The sequence below is a fragment of the Oryctolagus cuniculus genome, chromosome 4, assembly GCF_964237555.1.
Source record: "Oryctolagus cuniculus chromosome 4, mOryCun1.1, whole genome shotgun sequence".
Lineage (NCBI taxonomy): Eukaryota > Metazoa > Chordata > Mammalia > Lagomorpha > Leporidae > Oryctolagus > Oryctolagus cuniculus.
Genome location: NC_091435.1, coordinates 81,758,142 through 81,783,053, shown reverse-complemented (window position 1 = coordinate 81,783,053; position 24,912 = coordinate 81,758,142). Strand labels below are relative to the sequence as shown.

Below are 24,912 nucleotides of genomic sequence, written 5' to 3'. Positions count from 1 at the left end.
ATAGAACCAGTAACTATTTACTGCCTCACAATTAGTTAATTCAGTGACTCAGTTTATAAACTATACTCGCCAAGTATTTGTGAGACAAACTACTCAGTTGGAATATAACGATGATCACATCATCCCTTCCTTGAACTGGTTTTTAGGATTGTTTAGGAAGGAAGGAGTTGCATTTGGTTATGTTGACCTTGAGCTGGTAGCAATAATAGGAGGCTTGAAAATGAGATAAACATAGTTGCTGTAGATGTCTCCCAGATGATTGATCTGGATTGGCCATTAATTCCATTAATGTGACCTACAGTTAAATTAACTGGACTCACTGCATCACACACTTGGCCAGTTACACTTGCCATCCATCTAAGAACCCTCGATTTTATTTTTCATACGAAGAACTGGGCTTTACATTTGTTTTATTTGAGTGTGAGAGGTATGTAAAAGCAAAAATTGTCTTATAGGCATAGAAATGAGGTTTTGGAGCTAGAGCTGGAGGTGTTAAAAAGCCGTTTTGTAAACAGCAATGCGCATAAAGAAGCTTAACTGTTGCTGCTACTCTTTGACTAAACATATAGGAAAGGAAATTATTGGAGGGAGTTTTCCCTTTTCATCATAATCATGCAGTTACATCAGTGATTGGTATGTTTGTTTTGCTTCCTTGAAGATAGTAAAACCTTCTGATTTTTTTTCTTCTGATACTATAAGCATATGATCTTGAATTTCAGAACGGGTTATTGAAACTATTGAGAGAATTATGATTTTTTCTTTTATGATATGTTGAAGATGTTTATTATATATTTTGCAAATAGCAGGAAAATTGGAAAAAACCCATAAGACCAGAAAAGTGATTATGAGTTGTCATTTGAAACAATGCTTAGGAGAAACTATTTTAATATTATGGGAAGACACTGCTAAGGGAAAAAGGCATGATAAAAAATTGCCCATACCATATGATCTCAGTGACATTAAAAAGAGCAGATAAAAAGACTTGAGAGACAGAACAAACTGTGTAGAGAAAGCAAATTATATCATCTCTTGATATTTGGGATTATAGATTTATTTTCCCAGTTTACTATAATATGTATGTGTAACTTCCATAAAAATAATTTTTTATGAAGAGCATCTCACATAAATGACAGCAAAATGATCTTCAGTAGGCTTATTCAGCAGGCTGTGCAGTTGCATTTAAGGTTTTACTATGTACGTAACATTTCTGTACAATCGCCCTTTTCTGTTAGCTGTTAAATCAGTGGCATATAACTAGGTGTGCTCACTGGAACCATCCGTGGACATTTAAAAATGCACATGCTTTGGCTCTGTCTCCAGAGATGGCATTCCATATTTTTTTTCACAATTGACTTGAATAGGCACCCTGAGAATGTGACACATAAGCAGAAGCTGTTTTGTATGACACTTACCTTGCACTCTCCAGCAGGTGTCAACTTACATTCAGTTGTTAACTTGAGGGGGACAACAGCATATTTGAGTCACAGAAAATAAATTCAAATATATGTACTGTACATTATTGAAAAACTAACTAGAAAAGAATAGTATAAAAGAGTCCACTTAGTATTCCATATCTCTAACTCATGTTGCTTTTGGTTTCATCTTTTTCTTTCTAGTGAGTGGAGTGCCATAGAAAAAGAAATGGGTGACGGACTGCAGAGTGCTGGTCATCATATGGATGTGTGAGTACCTGGAGGGTTCACATGGCAGTGTTAACGACTCTTATGTTCCTACGAAGTTTACTGGCATTATACTGTGTGTGTGGATCTAACTGAAATTTATCTGAGGAATACAAGGTTAGTTCAACATTTGAAAATCAGCCTTGGGGGAGGGTCAGCACTGTGGTGCATCGAGTTAAAGCCCCAGTCTGCAGTGCCAGTATCCCAAATAGGTGCTGGTCCGAGTCCTGGCTGCTCCACTCCCCATCCAGCTCCCTGCTAATGTGCCTGGGAAAGCAGTGGAAAATGGCCCAATTCCTTGGGGCCCTGCATCCACATGGGAGACCCAGAAGAAGTTCCTGGCTCCTGGTTTCAAATTGGCTCAGCTCCAGCCGTTGGCAGCCATTTTGGGAGTAAACCAGTAGATGGAAGACCTATCTCTCTGGCTCTACCTCTCTCTGTAACTCTTTCAAATAAATATAATAAAACTTAAAAAAAAAAGCCTAATTTCATGAATTAACAGAATAAAGACAAAAACTTCTATACTCATTTCAATACATGTAGAAAATGCTGCTAACAAATTTCAGCACTCATGGACAGTGAAATTCTCATCAAACTCGGAAGAAAAGGAAATTTCCTCAACCTGAAATGTACAGCAAACATCATCTTAATAGTGAAGTGTGGACATTCTCTCCTAATGTCAAGAGCAGGCAAGGTTGTCCACTGTCACCACTGCGAGACACACTGTGCTGGAGATACCAGTCAGTACAACAGGACAAGAAAATTAACAAGTATAAACATTAGAAACTGTCTTTATTTATTTGAAGTCAACAAGTTTTGTATTTTTTACATAGAAAATATTAATAAATGAGCCAGAAATATTGTAGAACTAACATCTGGTTTTTAACAAGGATGCAGGATACCAGATTAATATATAAAAATCTGTGGGAGAATATTTGAGAGGTAAAGAGAAGGAACTTTGGTCTACTGATTCACTCCACAAATGCCTGCAATAACAAGGGCTGGGTCAGACTGAAGGAAGGAGCAAAGAACTCAACACCGGTCTCCCATATGGATAACAGAAACCCAATTACTTGAGCCTTCAGCTCTGCCTGCAATGATCTGCAGTAGCAGGACGATGGAGTCAGGACACTGAGCCAAGAATTGAACTCAGAGAGGTCAATGTGGGATGCAGGCAACTTAACCTCCAGGCTAAACAACCTACCCCATGCACTCCACCACCACCACCACCACCACCACCACCACCACCACCACCACCACCACAGTGGGGCCAGTGTGATGCAGTGGGCTAAGTTGCAGCTTGTGATGGATCCCATACTGAAGTGCTGATTTGAGTCCCAGCCACTCCACTTTGACTCTTGCTTCTTGCTGATGTGCCTAGAAAGGCAGCAACACATGGCCCATATGGGAGACCTGCCATCCATATAGAAGACCAGGATGGAGTTTTCTGGCTCCTGGTTTTGGCCTGGTCCAGACCTGGCTGTTAGAGGCTTTTAACCAGCAGATAGAAATCTGTCTGGGGCCGGCGCTGTGGCTCACTAGGCTAATCCTCCGCCTGCGGCGCCGGCACACCAGGTTCTAGTCCCAGTCGGGGCGCCGGATTCTGTCCCGGTTGCCCCTCTTCCAGTCCAGCTCTCTGCTGTGGCCCAGGAGTGCAGTAGAGGATGGCCCAAGTGCTTGGGCCCTGCACCCGCATAGGAGACCAGGAGAAGCACCTAGCTCCTGGCTTCGGATCAACGTAGCATGCCGGCTGCAGCGGCCATTGAGGGGTGAAGCAATGGAAAAAGGAAGACCTTCCTCTCTAGACAGACTCTCTCTCTCTCTCTCTCATTGTCCACTCTGCCTGTCAAAAAAAAAAAAAAAAAAAGAATAGTGCTGGAAAATATTACTTGTTTTCAAGATCTATAAGCAGTGAGCATTTAGCCTGGTGGTTAAGACACCTACACCTCACAACAGAGTATTTGGATTTGATTGCCAGCTCTGCTCTTGATTCCAGTTTCCTGCTAATGCAGATCTTGGGATGCAGTAGTAACAGCTTATATAACTGGGTTCCTACTTCCCATGTGGGAGACCTGGATTGAGGTTCTAGATCTCAGTTTCCCCAGCCCACCCCCAACTGTTTGCAGCCATGTGGGAGTAAACCAGCAAGTGAGATCCATTTGTCTTTCTTTTCTCCCTCTCCCCACTCACAGCCTTTGCCTCCCAAATAAATTTAAAAAATTTTTTTTAAATTTACTATAAAGGTAATAAGGTATTGGCATAAAGATAAAGATCAGTGGAACAGAACATAGTCCAGAAGCAGAGCCATGCTCCCCATAGTCCATTTCAACAGATAGTGCTGGAATAACTGGATTTCTACATGGCAAAACAAGTGAACCTTTGGGCCAGCACTGTAGTAAAGCAGGTAAAGGTGCCACCTTCAGTGCCAGCATCCCATATGGGAGCTGGTTCAAGTTCTGGCTACTCTACTTCTGATCCAGCTCCCTGCTAATGTGCCTGGGAAAGCAGTGCAAAGATGGTCCAAGTGTTTAGGCCTCTACACCCATATGGGAGACCCAGAAGAAGCTCCAGGCTCCTGGCTTCAGATTGGCCCAGCTCCATCCATTGTGCCCATTTAGGAAGTGAACTAGTAGGTGGAAGATCTCTCTCTCTCTCTCTCTCTCTCTCTCTCTCTCTCTCTCTGCCTCTGCCTCTCTAATAAATAAATAAATAAATCTTAAAAAAAAAAAAAAAATGAGCCTTGAGCTACATCTCACACTTTACACAAGGACTCATTCAATTTGGATGATACACATATGTGTGAAAGCACAAATTATAGCTTTTAGTAGGAAACATGAAGAGAACATTGTTACAGCACTAGAGGTAAGCAAAGATTTCTTTCTCTCTCTCTCTCTCTTTCTCTCTCTCTCTTCCTCTCTCTCTCTCTCTCTCTCTTTCTCTCTTCTCTTTCTCTCTTTCTCTTTCTTTCTTCTTTTTTAGATTTATTCATTTATTTGAAAGAGTAAAACAGAGAGAGGAGAGGCAGAGAGAGAGAGAGAGAGAGAGGTCTTCCATCCGGTGGTTCACTCTCCAGTTGGCCGCAAAGGCCAGAGCTGCACTAATCTGAAGCCAGGAGCTTCTTCCAGGTCTCCTATGTGGGTGCAGGGGCCCAAGGACCTGGGCCATCCTCCACTGCTCTCCTAGGCCACAGCAGAGAGCTGGATCAGAAGTGGAACAACCGAGTCTTGAACTGAGGCCCATATGGTATGCCGGCGCTTCAGGCCAGGGTGTAAACCCACTGCGCCACAGCGCCAGCCCCAGCAAAGATTATTCTTAAAGTGCATATGATGGGGCCAGCGCTGTGGCATAGTGGGTAAAGCCACCACCTATAGCGCCGGCATCCATATGAATCCTAGCTGCTCCACTTCCAATCCAGCTCTCCGCTATGGCCTGGGAAAGCAGTGGAAGATGGCCCAAGTCCTTGGGCCCCTGCAGCTGCGTGGGAGACCTGGAAGAAGCTCCTGGTTCCAGGCTTCAGATCAGCACAGCTAAGGCCATTGCGGCCAGTTGGGGAATGAATCAGCAGTTGGAAGACCTCTCTCTCTGTCTCTCTCTGCCTCTCCTTCTCTCTGTGTGTAACTCTGACTTGCAAATAAATAAATAAATCTTTAAAGTACATATGAAAAGAAACAAATTTTAATAAGTTGATTGGTCAAAATTTAAAACTAATGGTTATCAAAATAGTATTTCAGGAAGGGAAACATGGAGAATCAATACTAAATGGGATACAAAGTGTCAGCGAAGATGAACAAAGTTCTGAGATGAATAATGGTAATGATTGCATAGTAGTGTGAACAGTACACTAAAAAATGGTTAAAAAGCTTAATTTTATGTTATGTATATTTTACCTAGGAGATACCATTAAGATAATGAAGATGCAGACCACAGACTGGGAGAAAACATTTCTTACCAAATATATAAAGAACTCCTACAACTCAATAATAAAATGACACAATATATCTTAAATATTCTTGCCACAGAAAGAGGTAAGGGGGTAGTGCTGTGGCACAGTAGGTAAGGCCACTGCTTGTGATGCTGACATCCCATTTCAGAGTGCTGGTTGGAGCTCTGGCTGCCCTGCTTCCAGGTCAGCTCCCTGCTCATGCAGCTGGGAAGGCAGCAGCAGATGGTCCAAGCACTTGGGCTCCTGCCACCCACATAAGAGACCCCAGTGGATTCCTGGATTCAGCCTGCCCCAGCCCCAGCTATTGTGGCTATTTGGGGAGTGAACCAGCCAATGGAAGATGTTTGTATGTGTATATGTCTCTGTCACTCTGCCTTTCAAAAAAAAAAAAAAAAAATCTTAACCCAGTAAGTGGCCGGCGCCGCCTCACTAGGCTAATCCTCCGCCTTGCGGCTCCAGCACACCCGGTTCTAGTCCCAGTCGGGGCGCCGGATTCTGTCCCGGTTGCCCCTCTTCCAGTCCAGCTCTCTGCTGTGGCCCGGGAGTGCAGTGGAGGATGGCCCAAGTACTTGGGCCCTGCACCCCATGGGAGACCAGGATAAGTACCTGGCTCCTGCCATCGGATCAGCACGGTGCGCTGGCCGCAGCGCGCTGGCCGCGGCGGCCACTGGAGGGTGAACCAACGGCAAAAGTAAGACCTTTCTCTTTGTCTCTCTTTCACTGTCCACTCTGCCTGTTAAAAAAAAAAAAAAAGACAGACAGACAGACAGACCCAGTAAGTATGTTAGGCTGTCAGTATGCTAATTAAGTTGATTCATTCATCTTGTGATGTATGTTTCAGGATATTACATTGCACATTGGATACATGACTGAAGATTTATTTTTTTTTTTTTGAAAGACAGAATTAGAGACATCTTCCATCCACTGGTTCACTCCCCAGAAGGTCACAGTAGCCAGGGCTGAGCCAGGCTGAACCTAGGAGCCAGGGGCTTCTTTGGGGTCTCCCATGTGAGTGCAGGGGCCCAAGCATTTGAGTCATGTTCTACTGTTTTTCTCAGGCCACTAGCAGGGAGATGGATCAGAGGCAGAGCAGCTGGGGGACAAACCAGCAGCCACTTGGGATGCTGGCATCTCATGACAGCTTTAGCTGCTACTCCACAAAGCTGACCCCTAGAAACAAACTTCTGTCAATTGTATCTTAATAAAGCTAGGGCTGGAGGGGCTGTCACTGTGTTGCAGCGGGTTAAAGCCCTGGCCTGAGGCACTGACATCCCATGTGGGTGCCAGTTCTAGTCCCGGCTGCTCCTCTTCTGATCCAGCTCTCTGCTATGGCCTGGGAAAGCAGTAGAAGATGGCCCAAGTGCTTGGACCCCTGCATCCATGTGGGAGACCCAGAAGAAGCTCTGCTCAGCTCTGGCTGTTGTGGCTATCTGGGGAGTGAACCAGCCGATGGAAGACCTCTCTCTCTATCTCTGCCTCTCTCTGTAATTCTGTCTTTCAAATAAATCTTAAAAAAAAAAAAAAAAAAAAAAAAAAAAAGCTAGGGCTGGAAAAAGAAAAAGACATTTTGTGAATATTTTCTTTATGCTATTTTAAGCTGACAATTTTTCAACTAACTTGTTCAATCTTAAATCTTTGTACTCTGTTCATTTAGCAATTCAGTATATGTAACTCAGACCATCCTTTCAGTTACTTACTAAAATGTTAAATAAAATTATTCTCAGAACTGACATCTAAAACCCTTTACCATTTGTCCGTCTGTATTCAAGGATGTGCCAGTTTGTCCCACACTGTCTTCTCAAGTCACCAGCCTGTGGCTCCTCTTTTTATGTTCATATCCTTAATGTTAACTCTGGACTTACAGATTTACAAACTGAGACTTCTTCCTCATTATTTAGATGCAGTTCTTCATTCTGATAAAGTATTTTTATGATTAATTTATTTATTTGAAAGGCAGTTACAAAGACAGAGAGAGGTCTTCCATCCTTTGGTTTACCTCCCCAGATGGCCACAACAGCTGGAGCTGGGCCTATCCAAAGCCAGGAGCCAGGAGCTTTTTCCAGGTCTCCCATGTGGGTGCAAGGGGCCCAAGCACTTGGGGCATCTTCCATTGCTTTCCCAGGCCTTCAGCAGCTGGATCGGAAATGGAGCAGCCAGATCTCGAACTGGAACACTTATGGGATGCTGGCACTGCAGGTGGTGGGCGGCCTACCCACTATGCCACAGTGCCAGCCCCTCTGATAAAGTTTATAATTACAGAATATGTACCTTGCTGTTATAAATTGTGTAAACACATTGCTCTTTTTTTTTTTTTAAGAGAGTTTTAAAAACGATTTCTTTCTCTGCTTTCTTTTAAAGGCAGAGTGTCATAGAGAGGCAGAAAGGAGATCTTCCATCTGCTGGTTCACTCCCCAGATGGCTGCAATGGCCAGGGCTCGTTGAAGGTGCAGTCAGGAGCCTGGAATTTCATCTGGGTCTTCCATTTGGGTGATAGGGGCCCAAACACTAGGGCCATCTTCTGCTTCTTTCCCATGTGCATTACAAGAGAGCTAGGTTGTAAGCTGAGCAGCCAGGACTCCAGCTGGCACTTCGATGTAGGATTGTAAGAAGCGGCTTAACCCACTGTGCCACAACAGCCTCACACATTGCTTTTCTTTTTTTTATTTGAAAGAGTTACACATAGAGAGAAGGAGAGGCAGGGGTGGGGGGGGGTCTTCCATCTGCTGGTTCATTCCCTAGTTGGTCTCATCGACAGGAGCTGTGTGGGGAGCAACTCGGACTAGACTAAGTTACTGGAATTAAGACTTATTCTATGCATCTGCTCTCCCACAATATGGCGCTGAGAAGGGAGCAACAACTTCTACGCAGCTGCCTCTCGCCAACTTGATTGACTGAGCTGCAGGAGCTGATCTTGCTCCTGATTGGAGGAGAGCAGCGTACTCGGCGTGTGGGTAGCAGAGTTGGGATTGGTGGAAGAGGACTATAAAGGAGGAGAGAGACAACATGCACCAGGAACATCTAAGGGGAACATCTATCTGAAGGAACACCTGTGCAGCCCCCGAGAGAGCCGGCCGGCGGTATGCCGCTCCCCCGCGGAAGTGGGGAATGTGGCTAGGGGGAACCGCCCTTCCACGGAGGTGGAAGGGTCGGCAGCCAACCCGGGAAGAACCAGCAGCAAACCCGGGGAGGGCCGAGCAGACGAAAGAACAACGCAGAATCCAGTGTCGCTCCTCCACGAAGAGGGGGAGCGACAGAGCTGTGCTGATCTGAAGCCAGGAGCCAGGAGCTTCTTCTGGGTCTCCCATGTGGGTGCGGGGGCCCAAGATTGGGCTACCTTCTGCTGCCTTCCCAGGCCATAGCAGAGAATTGGATCGGAAGTGGAGCAGCTGAGACTCAAACCAGCGCCCATATAGGATGCCGGTACAGCAGGCGGTGGCTTTACCCACTATGCCACAGCATCAGCCCCCACACATTGCTTTTCAAATGAACCTTTGTTTTTCACTCATTTAATTTTAGAACTTCAGTAAACTTTTTTTTTACTTTTCTGGAGGAAACATGCCTGAAAACATAAAGTATATTTATTTCTATGCTGATGAATCAATTGATTTTTTATGCCAAAGTAAATATATTTTTAAAGATCTATTTATTTATTTGAAAGTCAGAGCTTGCGGGGCAGGGGAGGGAGAAACAGAGAGAGAGATATCTTCCATCTGTTTGTTCACTCCCCAGATCAGAAGTGGAGCAGCCAGGACTTGAATGGGTGCCCACATGGGATGCAGGCAGCAATTTTACCTAATATGCCACAATGCCAACTCCAAACTTGTCTTTTAATTCCATTTTTCCATGAACTTTTTGAAGTCCTCTAGTATGTACCAGCTGGAGAGAAAATTCAGAATTGATTTGAATGAAGGATGTATCTTCTATACAGAAGTAGTACATATATGTAGCCCATGTCCTTGTGGAATTTACAATATGTTCAGAAAAATAAAACCAGCACATAAGCCATCACTTTGATGAAATTTAAGTTCTAGATTGTTAGCAGATCAGTAGAATGACAGGGGTTGACTTTGTGCAGCAGGTTAAAAAGTTTGAGTCCTTGTTACTCTGCTTCTGATCCAGCTTCCAGCTAACGTGCCTGGGGAACAGCAGATAAGTGTTCAAGTACTTGAGTCCCTGCCACCACATGGAAGCCCTGAATGGAGTTCTTGGCTCCCGACTTTAGCCTGGCCTAGGGAATGGAAGATCTTCTGTCTCTCCTTCTTGCTTTATCACTCTGCCTTTCAGACAAAGAAATCTTTTTAAAGAGTGATGAATAAAAACTGTGGAAATTTTCATAGAAGGGTTGAGATATGTGCACATGGAGTTTGGCAGAGGCAGTGTGGAGAGCCAACACATTTCTGTACCGGCATGGGGTCAGGTGCGGCCGTGGGAGTGATGTAACAAACAGGGCAGGATCCTAGTAAGAGCAGAGGGTGCTGTTGAGAATTGGTTTAAAATAAGACCTGTAGATTTTTCTGTAATCTTGATTTACTCTTTTCCTTTTGGCATTATCATAATTACAACCAAGGACATGTGTGTGTCAATTACGCCAAACTCTTATTCTTTGTATAGTGTTTGTTGCCCTTTTATAACCTCTCTGAATAGAAGATACTACAATGTTGCATTACTTCTTAAGCTCCTTGCAAAAGAACCGTATTTTGTTTATATCTGAGCCATTGCTGATTGAAGTATTATGTTAAAATTCAGTAAAACATCATGGTAATTACAAATTGCTATAAATGTTTCTAAAGACTAATTCTCACTTTCTATACTTTATCACTTAGGCATAGTAAATTGTGGACTGGACTGTGAATAGCACTTTTATACAGTTTAGCACTTTGTGTTCCAATGAAAGTTACTCTATTTAAGCAGTGTTTTTAAAAACAGGTATGCTGCCTCCATTGATGACATTCTGGAAGACGAGGAACATTATGCGGATCAGTTAAAGGAATATCTTTTTTATGCAGAAGCACTGCGGTAAGTTTCGTAAAAGTTTTTCTTTTCTTTTTTTTTTTTTTTAAGATTTATTCATTTATTTGAGAGGCAGAGCCACAGAGAAAGGTCCTCCATCAGCTCATTCACTCCCCAAATGGCCACAATGGCCAGGGCTGGCCCAGGCCAAAGCCAGGAGCCTCTTCTGGGTCTCCCACGTAGGTGTAGGGGCCCAACCACTTGGACTGTCCTCCACCACTCTCCTAGATACACCAGCAGGGAGCTGGATCAGAAGTAGAGCAGCCAGGACAACAACTGGCACCCATATGGGATGCCAATGCCAGAGGCAGAGAGAGAGAGATCTTCCATCCACTGGTTCACTCCCCAAATGGCTGCAGTGGCTGGAGCGGGGCTGATCTGGGTGCAGGGGCCCAAGGACTTGGGCCATCATTTTTTTACTGCTTTCCCAGGCCATAGCAGAGAGCTGGATTGGAAGTGGAGGAGCTGGGACTCAAACTGGCCCATATGGAATGCTGGCACTGTAGGCGGTAGCTTTACCCGCTATGCCACAGCACAGGCCCTAAAACTTTTGTTTTAAATATATATAAAGTTTATATGCTTAGGTTCTGCTAGATTTATTTAGCTTTTAAAATGTCTTAAGATGTTCAAACATGAACACAAAGAAGAGAAGTTAAATGTTAGCTCTTTCTTCCGTCTCTAGGGCCGTATGCAGGAAGCATGAGCTTATGCAGTATGATCTGGAGATGGCTGCTCAGGATTTAGCTTCCAAGAAGCAGCAGTGTGAGGAACTGGCAACAGGGGTGAGTATTTCTGTTTAGGTCTCTGGTGTAAACATCTAGCAAACGGTGTGTGGGATCAGCTGTAGAGACAATACTCAAGATGCCTGAAATTTTACAGGGGAGTCATTTGTGTTAATTTTATAATTCTTTGTTTACCTTAATATTTAAAAAGTAAACCATTGAAATCATATAGTTGTTTTTTTTTTTTTTTTTTTTTTTTTTGGACAGGCAGAGTGGACAGTGAGAGAGAGACAGAGAGAAAGGTCTTCCTTTGCCGTTGGTTCACCCTCCAATGGCCGCCGCAGCCAGCGCACTGCGGCCGGTGCACCGCGCTGATCCGATGGCAGGAGCCAGGAGCCAGGTGCTTTTCCTGGTCTCCCATGGGGTGCAGGGCCCAAGGACTTTGGGCCATCCTCCACTGCACTCCCTGGCCACAGTAGAGAGCTGGCCTGGAAGAGGGGCAACTGGGATAGAATCCGGCACCCCAACTGGGACTAGAACCCGGTGTGCCGGCGCCGCAAGGCGGAGGATTAGCCTAGTGAGCCACGTTGCCAGCCTAAATCATATAGTATTACAAGATGTTTTACCAACACTCTTGTGCGATAAGTATGGCCTAATTTCTGATCAACTCCAAATGACAAAAATATTATTCTCCAAGACTGAAATGATTGGCTTGATCAGGTTTAATTTTGCAAGATGTTTCACTGACATTTTAGTTTACTTTGAAACCCTTGCACAGTCAGGATCTGTGCATCTCTCCTAACAAGCAGCTTTATGTGCACTTTATTCTTTAATGCTTACAGTGAGTACTTGGGAAGAAAATTCCATGTCTTAACTGCTTGAGATTTAGACCTGTAACCAGCTTTCCACTGCTGTGGTCAGAGACATTCTGCAAGCAGGGAGGCAGCCACAGTGCCGCCATTCGCAGGTCCCTTCCTCATTAATAAGAACTTGGGTTTATGTGGATTACCCACTTGCTACTTCCTGGTAAAGTCATATATAGATGTGGGGAAAGACCCGGGACCATGAGATGTGCATTGATGAGGTCCTTGATTTAATTTTTAAATTATTTTTCTTTTTCTTTTTCTTTCTTTCTTTTTTTTTTTTTTTAATTTGACAGGTAGAGTTAGACAGTAAGAGAGAGAGAGAGACAGGGAGAAAGGTCTTCCTTCCGTTGGTTCACCCCCAAAATGGTTGCTACGGTTGGTGCTGCGCTGATCCGAAGCCAGGAGCCAGGTGCTTCTCCTTGGTCTTCCACGCGGGTGCAGGGGCCCAAGCATTTGAGCCATCCTCTACTGCCCTCCCGGGCCACAGCAGAGAGCTGGACTGGAAGAGGAGCAACCGGGACTAGAACCTGGGGCCCATATGGGATGCCAGCGCTGCAGGCAGAAGATTAACTAAGTGAGCCATGGTGCCAGCCCCTGTTTTTTTAAAAATTTTAAAAGAATTATTTTATGTATTTGAAAGAGTTAGAGAGAGAGGTAGAGACAGAGAGAGAGGTCTTCTATTCTGCTGGTTTACTCCCCAGATGACTGCAACAGCCAAATCTGAGCCAATCTGCAGCCAGGAGCCAGGAGCTTCTGGGTCTCCCACGTGGGTGCAGGGGCCCAAGGACTTGGGCCATCTTCCACTGCTTTCCCAGGCCATTGCAGAGAGCTAGATCAGAAGAGGAGCAACTAGGACTCGAACCGGTGCTCATGTGGGATGCTGGCCCTGCAGGCTGGGGCCTTCACCTGCTGCACCACAGCATCAGCCCCCCTTGATTTATTTTTAATACTCAGGTGGGTGGTTGGGGGTAGCATTGTGGCACAATGGTTAATACCTATGACTCTGGCATCCCATATGGGTGCCAGTGCAAGTCCTGGCTGCACCACTTCTGATCTAGCTCCCTGCTAATGTACCTGGGAAAGCAGTGGAAGATGGCCGAAGCGCTTGGACTCCTGCACCTATGTGGGAGACTTGGAAGAAGCTCCTGGCCTCCACTTGGCCTAGCCCTGGCTGTTGCAACCATTTGGGGAGTGAACCAGCATATGGAAGAGCTCTCTCGCTCTCTGTCTCTCCCTCCCCCCTCCCTCTCTCTCTCTCTCTCTCTCTGCCTTTCACATAAATAAGTAAGTAAATATTAAAAAGGAAAAGAAAACTGAAGGGGAACTTGCCAGGCCATTTTCAGGGAGCTCGATTCTCGTGTATGTGAAGGGGAAAGTGATTGCTTGTATAAACCACAGAGGAGGACGTGTCACAGCAGTGACACTGGAGGGTGCGGGGCAGTGCTGGGCTTATGCAGCCTGCTTCTTTGTAGGTTCCCAAGTTTCAGTGTGACTTACCCAGGTTTTAAAGGTGCTCCTGTCGTTTGGTGTATTTTCATGGTTGGCCAATAGATTTTTATCTATTTTTCATGTCCCAGAATAGTATTTTTTTTAAAAAATCACTATTCAATCGAGTATTACACAAGTTATTTCTCACTATATACAATACTTCACACCTGGAAGTTTGCTGTTTGCTTAAGAAGTTCACTTTTAATTTTTCCTTTTTGACTAGTCCCAGTGTTCCAGTGTCAGAAATCACATTGGGAGCCCCTGGATGTAGGCTTATGTTGTTTCTTTTTGAGCTAGGGGGAAGCTGGCAGTGCTTCTTTCCTGTGAGAGGGTGGTAATGAAATATACATAATATGAGGTTTATCATTTTTAATGTAGTTTAGTAGTACTAACTACCAAATCTGTGCATACCAAACATCTTCAAAAAGTTAATGGAAAAAGAATATTATGAAAAAACTATGAATGAATTTAAACATTTTTTGCATCAAACTTTGTGTTAATTCCATTTTCCACAAACTTTTTTTTTTTTTTTTGACAGGCAGAGTGGACAGTGAGAGAGAGAGACAGAGAGAAAGGTCTTCCTTTGCCGTTGGTTCACCCTCCAATGGCCGCCGCAGCCGGCGCGCTGCGGCCAGCGCACTGCGCTGATCCGATGGCAGGAGCCAGGAGCCAGGTGTTTTTCCTGGTCTCCCATGGGGTGCAGGGCCCAAGCACCTGGGCCATCCTCCACTGCACTCCCTGGCCACAGCAGAGGGCTGGCCTGGAAGAGGGGCAACCGGGACAGAATCCGGCGCCCCGACCGGGACTAGAACCTGGTGTGCCGGTGCCGCTAGGCGGAGGATTAGCCTAGTGAGCCGCGGTGCCGGCCCACAAACTTTTTTTGAAGCAGTATATGCAACACTGTTGTCCAGCCAATCTCTAGTACTCTCTTCTGCTTGCAACACTGAAACTCAGTGTCCCATCAACAGTTCCCATCATGCCCTCTCCCCTGCCACTGGCAGCCACCATTCTTCGTGTCTGATTTGAGTACTCCAAGCACCTGACATAAGAGGGATCGTACAAGTGCAGTGTTTGTGTCCTGTGACTGACACCACATTTACTCTGATGTCCCCAGGGTTATTGATAGTGTAGTACATATCAAAATTTCACTCCTGTGTGTGTGTATGACACAGTTTGTTTAATCTTTCTTCTGTTATTTCCTTTTAGACTGTGAGAACATTCTCTTTGAAAGGAATGACTACCAAGCTGTTTGGACAAGAAACTCCAGAGCAGAGAGAAGCCAGGATAAAGGTGCTAGAAGAACAAATAAAGGAAGGAGAACAACAGCTGAAGTCTAAAAATTTGGAAGGCAGGTAAAGATGCTGAGATGTTGAGCAAAGTTAGACTTGTAGACTAATTTACAGCAGATTTTTATAAATTAATTAATAAAATGATTCCCATTTTCCTTAGGCTATAACCTGTTTCTCTACTGTATAGTGATTGCATTTCTAAGATGTATGAGTTAGCAAAACTCATGTTTTAGAAGCAGTTGTTATGTGGATGAGAGGAAGAAGCGGAGTTTCAGCTTCATTGCATTATTTCCCTGCATTTTCATAATATCTTCCCTTTGCACATTCCCTCCGCCCCTTCTTCTCTGATTAACAAAAGCCTGAGTACCCTCAGTACCTGGCTCCAGTGTTGCTTCAGTGTGAAGCCTTTTCTGATTCTCTCATGCTCCTGGAGTGTGGCAATTTTGTATTGGGTGATTGGTGACAACATGTGGCTACCCTGGCTAACTGAGGAGGCTTTCACAGTCAGTGTCTGTGTCTTACATCTTTATGTCCCTGCACCTTGCCTAGGGTTTGGCATGTTTCCATAAGCACTTCTAGAAATTCAGTTCTCAAAAATCTGCTGTCACTGATTGGTTAATTATCTTTACCATTGTGTTCCTTTGACAGAGAGTAAACAAAGGCAAACCATGAGTCTGTCACAGGTTTTGAGTTAGTTTTTTGTTAATTCTTTTTTTTTTTTTACAGGCAGAGTGGACAGTGAGAGAGAGAGACAAAGAGAAAGGTCTTCCTTTTTGCCGTTGGTTCACCCTCCAGTGGCCGCCGTGGCCGGCGCACTGCGCTGATCTGATGGCAGGAGCCAGGTACTTCTCCTGGTCTCCCATGGGGTGCAGGGCCCAAGTACTTGGGCCATCCTCCACTGCACTCCCGGGCCATAGCAGAGAGCTGGACTGGAAGAGGGGCAACCGGGACAGAATCCGGAGCCCCGACTGGGACTAGAACCCGGTGTGCCAGTGCAGCAAGGCGGAGGATTAGCCTAGTGAGCTGCAGCGCTGGCCCATCCAGCTTGTCAAAAGAGTCTATTTTCCAGTGCTCCCAGGAAGGCACTATGGTATCACATCTGTTAGGCTTGTGGGTTGGTTTAAGGAGCCATCTATATATTGTTGGATAGGAGAAATTAGAAAATAGAAATTGTGGCAAAATATAAATTGTGAAGGGCCCGGCACTGTGGCATACTTGGTAAAGCCTCCATCTGTGGTGCCAGCATCCCATATGGGTGCCGGTTCGAATCCTGGCTGCTCCACTTCCAATCCAGTTCTCTGTTATCGCCTGGGAAGCAGTACAAGATGGCCCAAGTCCTTGGGCCTCTGCACTCAAATGGGAAACCCAGAAGAAGCTCCTGGCTCCTGGCTTCGGATTGGCACAGCTCTGGCTGTTGAGGCCAATTAGAGAGTGAACCAGCAGATGGAAGACTTTCTCTCTCTTTGCCTCTGTCTGTGTTACTCTGCCTTTCAAATAAATAAATAAATCTTTAAAAAGAAAAATAAAAAGAAATTGTTGAAATGTGGACAACTGTATGACTTTTTCCCTCACTATAATTTTTAGGAAAAGAAAAAAAGAGAACTCCTCGTGTACAAGCAGTAGCTTTTTCTTCTAGACAAGTAAAAATAATTCAGACAAGAACTGGTTAGTTAAGTGTATAGTATACAATTTAATTAAATAATAATAATAACTAAACCTCTTTCTTCAGGGAATTTGTGAAAAATGCATGGGCTGATATTGAACGCTTCAAGGAGCAAAAGAACCGTGATTTGAAGGAAGCCCTCATAAGCTACGCAGTCATGCAGATCAGTATGTGCAAAAAGGTGGGTTTGGGTGTAGCAGGAGTACTTACAGAGCTCTCTAAATTATCTTATTTGGACCAAAACTCTTTCCTTCTCATTCTTCTGAAATATTTCCCAGTTGCCCTACTTAATTTAAGAAGAAGTATTGATAACCCAACTGTCAGTTATTGAGTCTTAGTCATCTAAAGTTCCAAATGTGTATGCCCTGTTTAAACCTGTATTTGAAAAACAGTCCAACAATATTATTTTGGTTATGTGATGTTTGGGGACAAAAAGACTAAAATACTCTTCCTAACGGTGATGTAAGCTTTGCTTGGACAATCCCTTAAACATTACTTTGGGGAAATGTGGTTATGATATGGCTTGTTGGTAAAGTAAATCTTTCCCGTAACTGATAAACCCATATTGAAAGATGTGAACATGGAAGTTCATCCTGGTTCAAGGAAGTTTTCACCATTGGGGAAATCTTTCTAAAATGCTGTTTTAAGAACAAAATGGAAACTATTCCTTAGCTGCTGCTTCATAACCTGAGTTCTGCCAACATGACCATCAGTACCAGTGCTTTCTGTGTGTCAAGCATGTTATGTGTCAAGCAATTTGACATGCCTTACGTCAGAGTCCAGTGAATTCCCATATTAGGAAGATCCTAGAAAAATTATACTCATCAATAGCTCTTATGTCGTAATTTATCCAAAAGTTTTATGTTTTGGAGAAGAGTCCTCACTTCCCTTCACCTTTTCACTTATATCCCTGGCATTAGCAGTACAGGCTTTAAGATATTTTGATAATACTGGACCTACTTGTTAAGTGGGCTCCTCTTGGCTTGGGCAGATTCATAGTTAAGCTTGATGGATATTTAAGGTCATTTGAAAGCAGTAAGAGCCATGCCTGGCGCGTGTGCACGAGCTGTTGTGTGGGTTGCAGGTGGGTGGTATTTAACTCTCTTGCCTGTTTGCCTCGACTCCTGCTCCTGTTTCTCACTGCTGCTGGGTTGCATTGGTATTTGCAGTCATTTCTAATTTGCCTCTTTTAACCTCAGGAGCTCTGAAAGATCAGATCACAAAGATTTTTGGAGCTGGTTTCTGTTTTGCAGAAGACTCATTAATAAGTTTCTTGTAATCTCCTGTTCCATTTGCTTCTTTTCCATTAGTAAAATGCAAGGCCTTTTTTATAATGGCTCTAAGGATTTCCCCCCACACACACTTTTTTATGGTGAGGTGATTAAAAAAAATTCTGTTGAATATCTAGGGGTTTACTAAGATATGCTAAGATAATAAGTAAACAAGAATTTCCTAAGAGTTTATGTTCATCTTATTTCCCAAGAACACTGCTATAAAATTTCGTCATGTTTTATTTTCTTGCCTAAGTGAAGTAAATTTTTGCATTTAGAAATCTACAGTTTTTTTCTTTTAGAAATTTAAAATCAAATTTCAGAAGTCACGATTAGCATCCTTTTTTTGTACAAATTTGAGTGTCTATTTTAATTGTATATTAACTTTTAACATATATTATGCTTTCTTGTGTCAGTTATTCAGTGTTAACAAAATGTCAATTGAATATAGTCATGTGACTACATTGCAGTACTAATGAAAGATGTGTTTTTTAAATTTTTTTTGCTTTTTAAAAAATATTTATTTTGTTTATTTGAAAGGTAGAGAGACAGAGAGGGAGAGACAGAGAATGAGATCCTCCATCTTTTGCTTTACTCCCCAAATGGCCACAACAACCAGAGTTGGGCCAGACTAAAACCAGAATCCAGGAATTCTATCTGGGTCTCCCATGTGGCTGGCAGGAGCCCAGCTACTTGGGCCATCTTGTGCTGCCTTCCCCAGCACATTAACAGGGAGCTGAATGGGAAGTAGAGCAGCCAGGACTCAAACCAGCACTCTGATATGGGATCTGGTGTTGCAGGTGGTGGTTTAGCTCTCTATACCACAGTGCCAGTCCATTATAAGTGTTTTTGGGTCAACTTTTTTGATGATAAATTATCTACTTTATTGAGCCAAGTAGGCTGAAGCTTTTAAAAAATACCTTTTTATTGATTTTTAGGCTACTTTATTTTTATAGATTTTTAATTAGTTGTGAAAATAAAACACATATGCCCTTTGCAAATATTTTAAATAATCCAGTAGCATATTAAGTATAAAGTCACACTCCTAAAAAATTTCTTTTCAAAATTTTACTACTGTTAAACCTTCATATGTATTTTCCAGATTTTTTCTTCTATTTACTTGAAATATAGAGATTTTTTTTTTTTTAAGATTTTATTTATTTGACAGGAAGAGTCACAGACAGTGAGAGAGAGAGAGAGAGAGAGAGAGAGAAAGGTCTTCCTTTTCCATTGGTTCACTCCCCAAATGGCCGCCACGGCCGGGACTATGCTGATCCAAAGCCAGGAGCCAGGTGCCTCCTCCTGGTCTCCCATGCCGGTGCAGGGCCCAAGCACTTGGGCCATCCTCCACTGCCTTCCCAGGCCACAGCAGAGAGCTGGACTGGAAGAGGAGCAGCCGGGACTAGAACCCGGCGCCCATATGGGATGCTAGCGCCGCAGGCGGAGGATTAACCAAGTGAGCCATGCCTCTGCCGCACTCCCCAAATGTCCACAACAGCCAGGGCTGGGCCAGAAAGAGGTTAGCAGCTAGGGACGCCTCAATCCAGGTATCTCACATGGATGGCAGGGACTCACATATTTAAGGCATTGCCTATTGCCTTCTAGTGTGTACATTAGCAGGAAACTGGATTGGAAGTAGAGAACCAGGATTCGAACCAGGCACTCTGACATGGGTTGTGGGTGTCCCAAGCAGGCTCTTAAGCTGTGCCAAATGCCAACCCCAAGATTTTCTTATATACACAGATTCATTTCACTAACCATGAGGGGAATTAAAAGGTAACTTTGTTGCAAATTTTTTTAAATCCATGCATAGTTTTTTTATGATGTACATTTTTTTGAACTCTGAAAATCCCTCATAGGCATGGATTTACACATCTTTTGCACCAAAATAAATTTATCTTTTGATTTCATTTTTCTATGAACTATTTGAAGTACCCTTGTATACATTTTTCTCCTCTGCACAAAAACAGGAGCATATTATAAGTGCTAGTGTGTATCTTTTGCTTTTCTTTTGATATCTCATGGACAGATTGCTATGACAGTATATACTGTCTATCTTATTCTGACAGTGAACATTCCATTAGTAACTACTGTATCCAGCCAGTCTAAGGCCTTTTAAAAGGTTTTTGCTTTTCATTAATTCATCTGCTTTTTATATCCCATCAGGGAGAAAGGAAACATAAAAATATTTTTTGGGTTTTGTTTTTCCTATTTGAAGCCTTGATCAATATTGACACACTTCAATACATAATTAAGAAAAAGTTCCCTTCTGATAAATTAGCAGGTATTGGAGACTCTGCACCTTGTTCACTGAATATCTTTGTTTCTGTCACTTGCTGAGGTATTACTGTGACATCTTCACAGACACATTTTTGTTGAAGCTTATCAGGCTGTCTCTGGTGTGGTGTTGTAGTGGACTGCCAGTACTGCTGAGAGGGACCCAGAAGTTGGTACAGGATTAGTTTTCATCAAAACTTTAGTTATTAGACTAGTAACTTAATAACTCAATTTATGTTTAATCATTACACTAATAATTTTGTTTCAAATTCTACATTGAAAAAACTATCTGGGCCGGCGCCGCGGCTCACTAGGCTAATCCTCCACCTTGCGGCGCTGGCACACCGGGTTCTAGTCCTGGTCAGGGCGCTGGATTCTGTCCCGGTTGCTCCTCTTCCTGTCCAGCTCTCTGCTGTGGCCCGGGAGTGCAGAGGAGGATGGCCCAGGTCCTTGGGCCCTGCACCCCATGGGAGACCAGAAGCACCTGGCTCCTGGCTTTGGATCAGCACAGTGCACCGGTTGCAGCGTGCCGGCTGCAGCGGCCATTGGAGGGTGAACCAACGGCAAAAGGAAGACCTTCCTCTCTGTCTCTCTCTCTCACTGTCCACTCTGCCTGTCAAAAAAAAAAAAAAAAAAAAAAAAAAAGAAAGAAAGAAATGATAATGAGTATGTGATATGAGTAAATGAGTTTTATGATATGAGCCCTGGAAACTCAGTTTTCCAACAAATTGTAGTTCTTTCTCCATCTTAACAATAAGTGCATATGAAGAATTCTCTTAACTTTTTCAGTTGCATTAAACATTCATTCATTGTTAGCAGTTTCCCAAAATAGTGTCGTATTTGCTGGACTTACTAGTTGTTCCAAAAAAGCAAAACTTAGCATACCATTGAGCTAAATATTTTGGTTTTGAGAATCCTTACAGAATCATATTTTAAAGTTACTTTTGTTTTTAGGGAATTCAAGTTTGGACCAATGCTAAGGAATGCTTTAGCAAGATGTAATCCTGTGAAATGAATTTCTCTTCAATCAAAAAAGTGCCCCAAAACAGAAGCACAAGAAAAGAAATTTGTTTCTACCCAGTATACATAAAAATATACAATAAGTTGAATAAATTCAGCTCTCTATAACCTAATTATAATTGTGTTTGTATAGCACAAAAAGGATGTATTTTAATGAAGATTATATATTATAATTTGAGTTTTGGGGACTGGTGCTGATTCCAAAAATTTAACTTAATAATATATACCAATAGATTTTTTTTTGTCAGGCTTCTGAACCAATGACTGAATGTCAACATGTTAATTAATTTCTAGATGCTTATTTCAATACCAACTGTTTTAGGTCTGATCATGTAGAGTGGTTTTTCCTGAGATTGAATTCCTATATTTACTTGGTAAGACCTACTAATCTGTTGTAGGGGGTTATTTTCTCTTGCCTTATAGTTGAGCTGTTTGGTTCGACAAAGCTCAGCAGTAAAAAGTTAGTGTGTAATCTGAGGTTTTCTTCCACATTCATTGATGCCCCCTGCAATATCTGCATACACTAGAAAATGCCTTCAATTTGTGTTTACCAGAATTTTGATACTGGCCAGAAATTTTATACTGCCAACAAAGACGACTCAGCTTCTCAGACATACAGAGAAATACATTGTTAGGATCTAGGACTTGCTATGCAGAATGCTGTAGTTGAGTGTGTTACATGTTAAGAATTCAGTTACCCGCTAATTCCTAACCTCAGTGAGGAGCCTCCCTTTGCTCTGCTTGGCTCTGCACATGGCATTTCAGGGTACGAGAAGTGGCATTTCTGTGTGAGATACATGTAGTAGACACACGTGCTGGTGTCTTCATTATTAACATCCTTTTCTGTTGCTTGGCTGTAATTTTTGAAAAAGCTACATTACAATGTTTTTTTATGTGTGTTTTTGTGGTGTATGTTCAGAAGCCAAGCACCTTCATTTTCCTAGCTTTGCAGAATCTGAACTGTGTACTCATTATTTCTAATGTTGGGGGAAAAAATCCCCAGTATTGTTCAACATTTGACTTTTTTACGTTTAAATGTTGCTGGATTTTTGTGCTATTTGCCAAACTTATACAATAAATAAATGATGTATCATGCTGATTTTCAAATGATTTTTCTTATTTTAACAAGATGGTCCAGACATATTAATATGTGATGCTGTATGAGAAACAAAACACATGCCGTATTATGTTTTAAAGTGTTTAATTGTATAAATAGATCTTATACTAAAATGTGTTTTAAAAATAAGGTGCAGAAATAACATATTTAAATTTTTATTGGAGTTTTTAAAAAGATAAAATTGGTAGATCCGTACAAGTACGTATTTCATTCCATTTTGTAGGGCCACTTCGCTAATGAAGTGAAACACCTTTCTGCGTGGCATTTAAAAATCAGAAGCTGTCTCGCCCAGACGAACTGCACACTAAATGTGAAAATTATCAGACTGTTTTTGAAAAGCAGAACTAATTTGAGAAAGCCCTTGTTAGTGCCCCTATGTTTTAAAAAGATGAATTAGGGGGAAAAATTGTTATCTTTTCAAAAATATATAAACAAACTTAGTTATATGTGTATTTAACTGAAAGTCCCTTGATGGGTTGATTTGCTTAATTTTATAACAGAATTGTTACTTTTTTGTTTTTTTAAGGCAGAGTTAGAGAAAGGGGGAGAACGAGCGAACGAGATGGATCTTCCATCTGCTAGTTCATTCCCCAAATGGCTGAGCTGGGCCAGACTGAAGCCAGGAGCCAAGAGCTTCTTCCAGGTCTCCCACATGGGTGCAGATGACCAAGCACTTGGGCCATCCTCCTCTGCTCTCCCAGGCACACCAGCCGGGAGTTGGATTGGAAGTGCAGCAGCCAGCAATCAAACCAGTGCCCATATGGAATGCTGGTATCGCAGGTGGCAGCTTTACTACCCACTGTGCCACATTGATAGCCCCCGAATTGTTCCTTTAAAGAGAACAATTAAGGAATTTTATAATGGAAATAATTTTTGTACTATTCAGAATAAGTATAAAGAAAATAATTTGTATTTAGTAACTTTTCAGTATTTGAAATCATATCGAAATGAATTATTAAAAATGTAGGGGAGGATGGCCGGTGCCATGGCTCACTTGGCTAATCCTCCACCTGTGACGCCTGCACCCCGGGTTCTAGTCCCAGTTGGGGCACCGGGTACTGGTCTCGGTTGCTCCTCTTCCAGTCCAGCTCTCTGCTGTGGCCCGGGAGGGCAGTGGAGGATGGCCCAAGTGATGGTCCCTGCACCTGCGTGGGAGACCTGGCTTCGGATTGGCGCAGCACTGGCCCTAGTGGCCATTAGGGGAGTGAACCAACAGAAGGAAGACCTTTCTCTCTGTATCTCTCTCACTGTCTATAACTCTCTCTTTGTCTCTCTCTCTCACTGTCTCTGCCTGACCAAAAAAAAAAAAAAAAAAAGGAAGGGGAGGGCCAGTGCCATGGCTCACTTGGTTAATCCTCCGCCTGTGGCGCCAGCATCCCATATGGGCACCGGTTCTAGTACCAGTTGCTCCTCTTCCAGTCTAGCTCTCTGCTGTGGCCCAAAATAGTGCATTTGAAGGATCTTAAAAAAGTTCATGGGGGTGAGCATTTGGCCTAGTGGTTAAGACTCCCATGTTCCTTCTAGGAGTGCCTGGGTTCAGTGCCCACCTGTGGCTCCTGACGCCAGCTTCCTGCTAATTTAGCACACCCTGGGAGGTAGCAGTGATGATCAGGTAATTGGGTTGTGCCACTTATGTGGGAGATCTGGATTAGGTTCTGGGCTCCCAGCTTCTGGCCTACCCCAACGCCAGTTGTGGGGATTTAGGGAGTGAGCCATCAGGTGGGAGTTCTCTCTCTCTCTCTTTCTCTCTCTCTCAGATTAATTATTTTTAAGGTCCATGAAAAATGTGTATTATGAAAAAACTGCATGGGTTTCAATTTTTTTTTTTTTGCACTAAAATAAACTTACCAGGGCAGGTACTATGGTGCAACAGGTTGGACTGCCGCTTGGGCCATCTTCTACTGCTTTCCCAGTGTGGGGAGCAATCCGGACTGGACTAAGTTACTGGAATTAAGACTTATTCTATTCATCTGCTCTCCCACAATATGGCGCTGGGAGAGAAGTAAACAGCTTCCGCACAGCTGCCTCCAGTTCAACTAATAAACTGTAGGACTTGCTCCTGATTGGAGGAGAGCAGCGTACTCGGCGTGTGGGCAGCCGAGTTAGGATTGGCAGAGGAGGACTATAAAGGAGGAGAGAGACGGCATGCACCAGGAACATCTAAGGGGAACATCTAGCTGAAGGAACACCCATGCAGCCCCCGAGAAAGCCGGCCGGCAGTGTGCCGCTCCCCTGCAGAAGTGGGGAAAGTGGCCAGGGGGAACTGCCCTTCCACGGAGGTGGAAGGGATAGTAGCCAACCCGGGAAGAACCAGCAGCAAACCCGGGGAGGGCCGAGCAGATGAAAGAACAGCGCAGGGTCCTGTGTCGTTCCTCCACGAAGAGGGGGAGCGACATAATGGTGCCGTGACTCGGATAGGAAACCTAGGGCGGATAGGAAACTTAGGAGGGAAGAAATGACTCGGATTAGGAAACCTAGGTCGGATAGCAAACTTAAGAGGGAAGAAACGGGAAGAACTGGGAAAATTACCGGAGAGAGAGACTAGCAAACAGCCTAGGGAAAAGCCG

At 43.4% G+C, this 24,912-nt stretch overlaps 1 protein-coding gene across 3 annotated transcripts in view; it reads left to right on the top strand.

Moving 5' to 3' along the window:
- Positions 1 to 22,335, top strand: part of SNX4 (sorting nexin 4) — a 90,287-nt gene extending 67,952 nt beyond the window's left edge. For all 3 annotated transcript variants that reach the window (XM_051859213.2, XM_002716413.5, XM_070072239.1), the window contains 6 exons: positions 1,617 to 1,682; positions 10,549 to 10,638; positions 11,315 to 11,414; positions 14,915 to 15,060; positions 16,727 to 16,841; positions 21,163 to 22,335. In XM_051859213.2, the coding sequence (XP_051715173.1) occupies positions 1,617 to 1,682; positions 10,549 to 10,638; positions 11,315 to 11,414; positions 14,915 to 15,060; positions 16,727 to 16,841; positions 21,163 to 21,210 (565 nt within the window). In that variant the 3' untranslated portion in view covers positions 21,211 to 22,335. The remainder of the gene's footprint in view (positions 1 to 1,616; positions 1,683 to 10,548; positions 10,639 to 11,314; positions 11,415 to 14,914; positions 15,061 to 16,726; positions 16,842 to 21,162) is intronic.
- Positions 22,336 to 24,912: the final 2,577 nt, after the last annotated feature.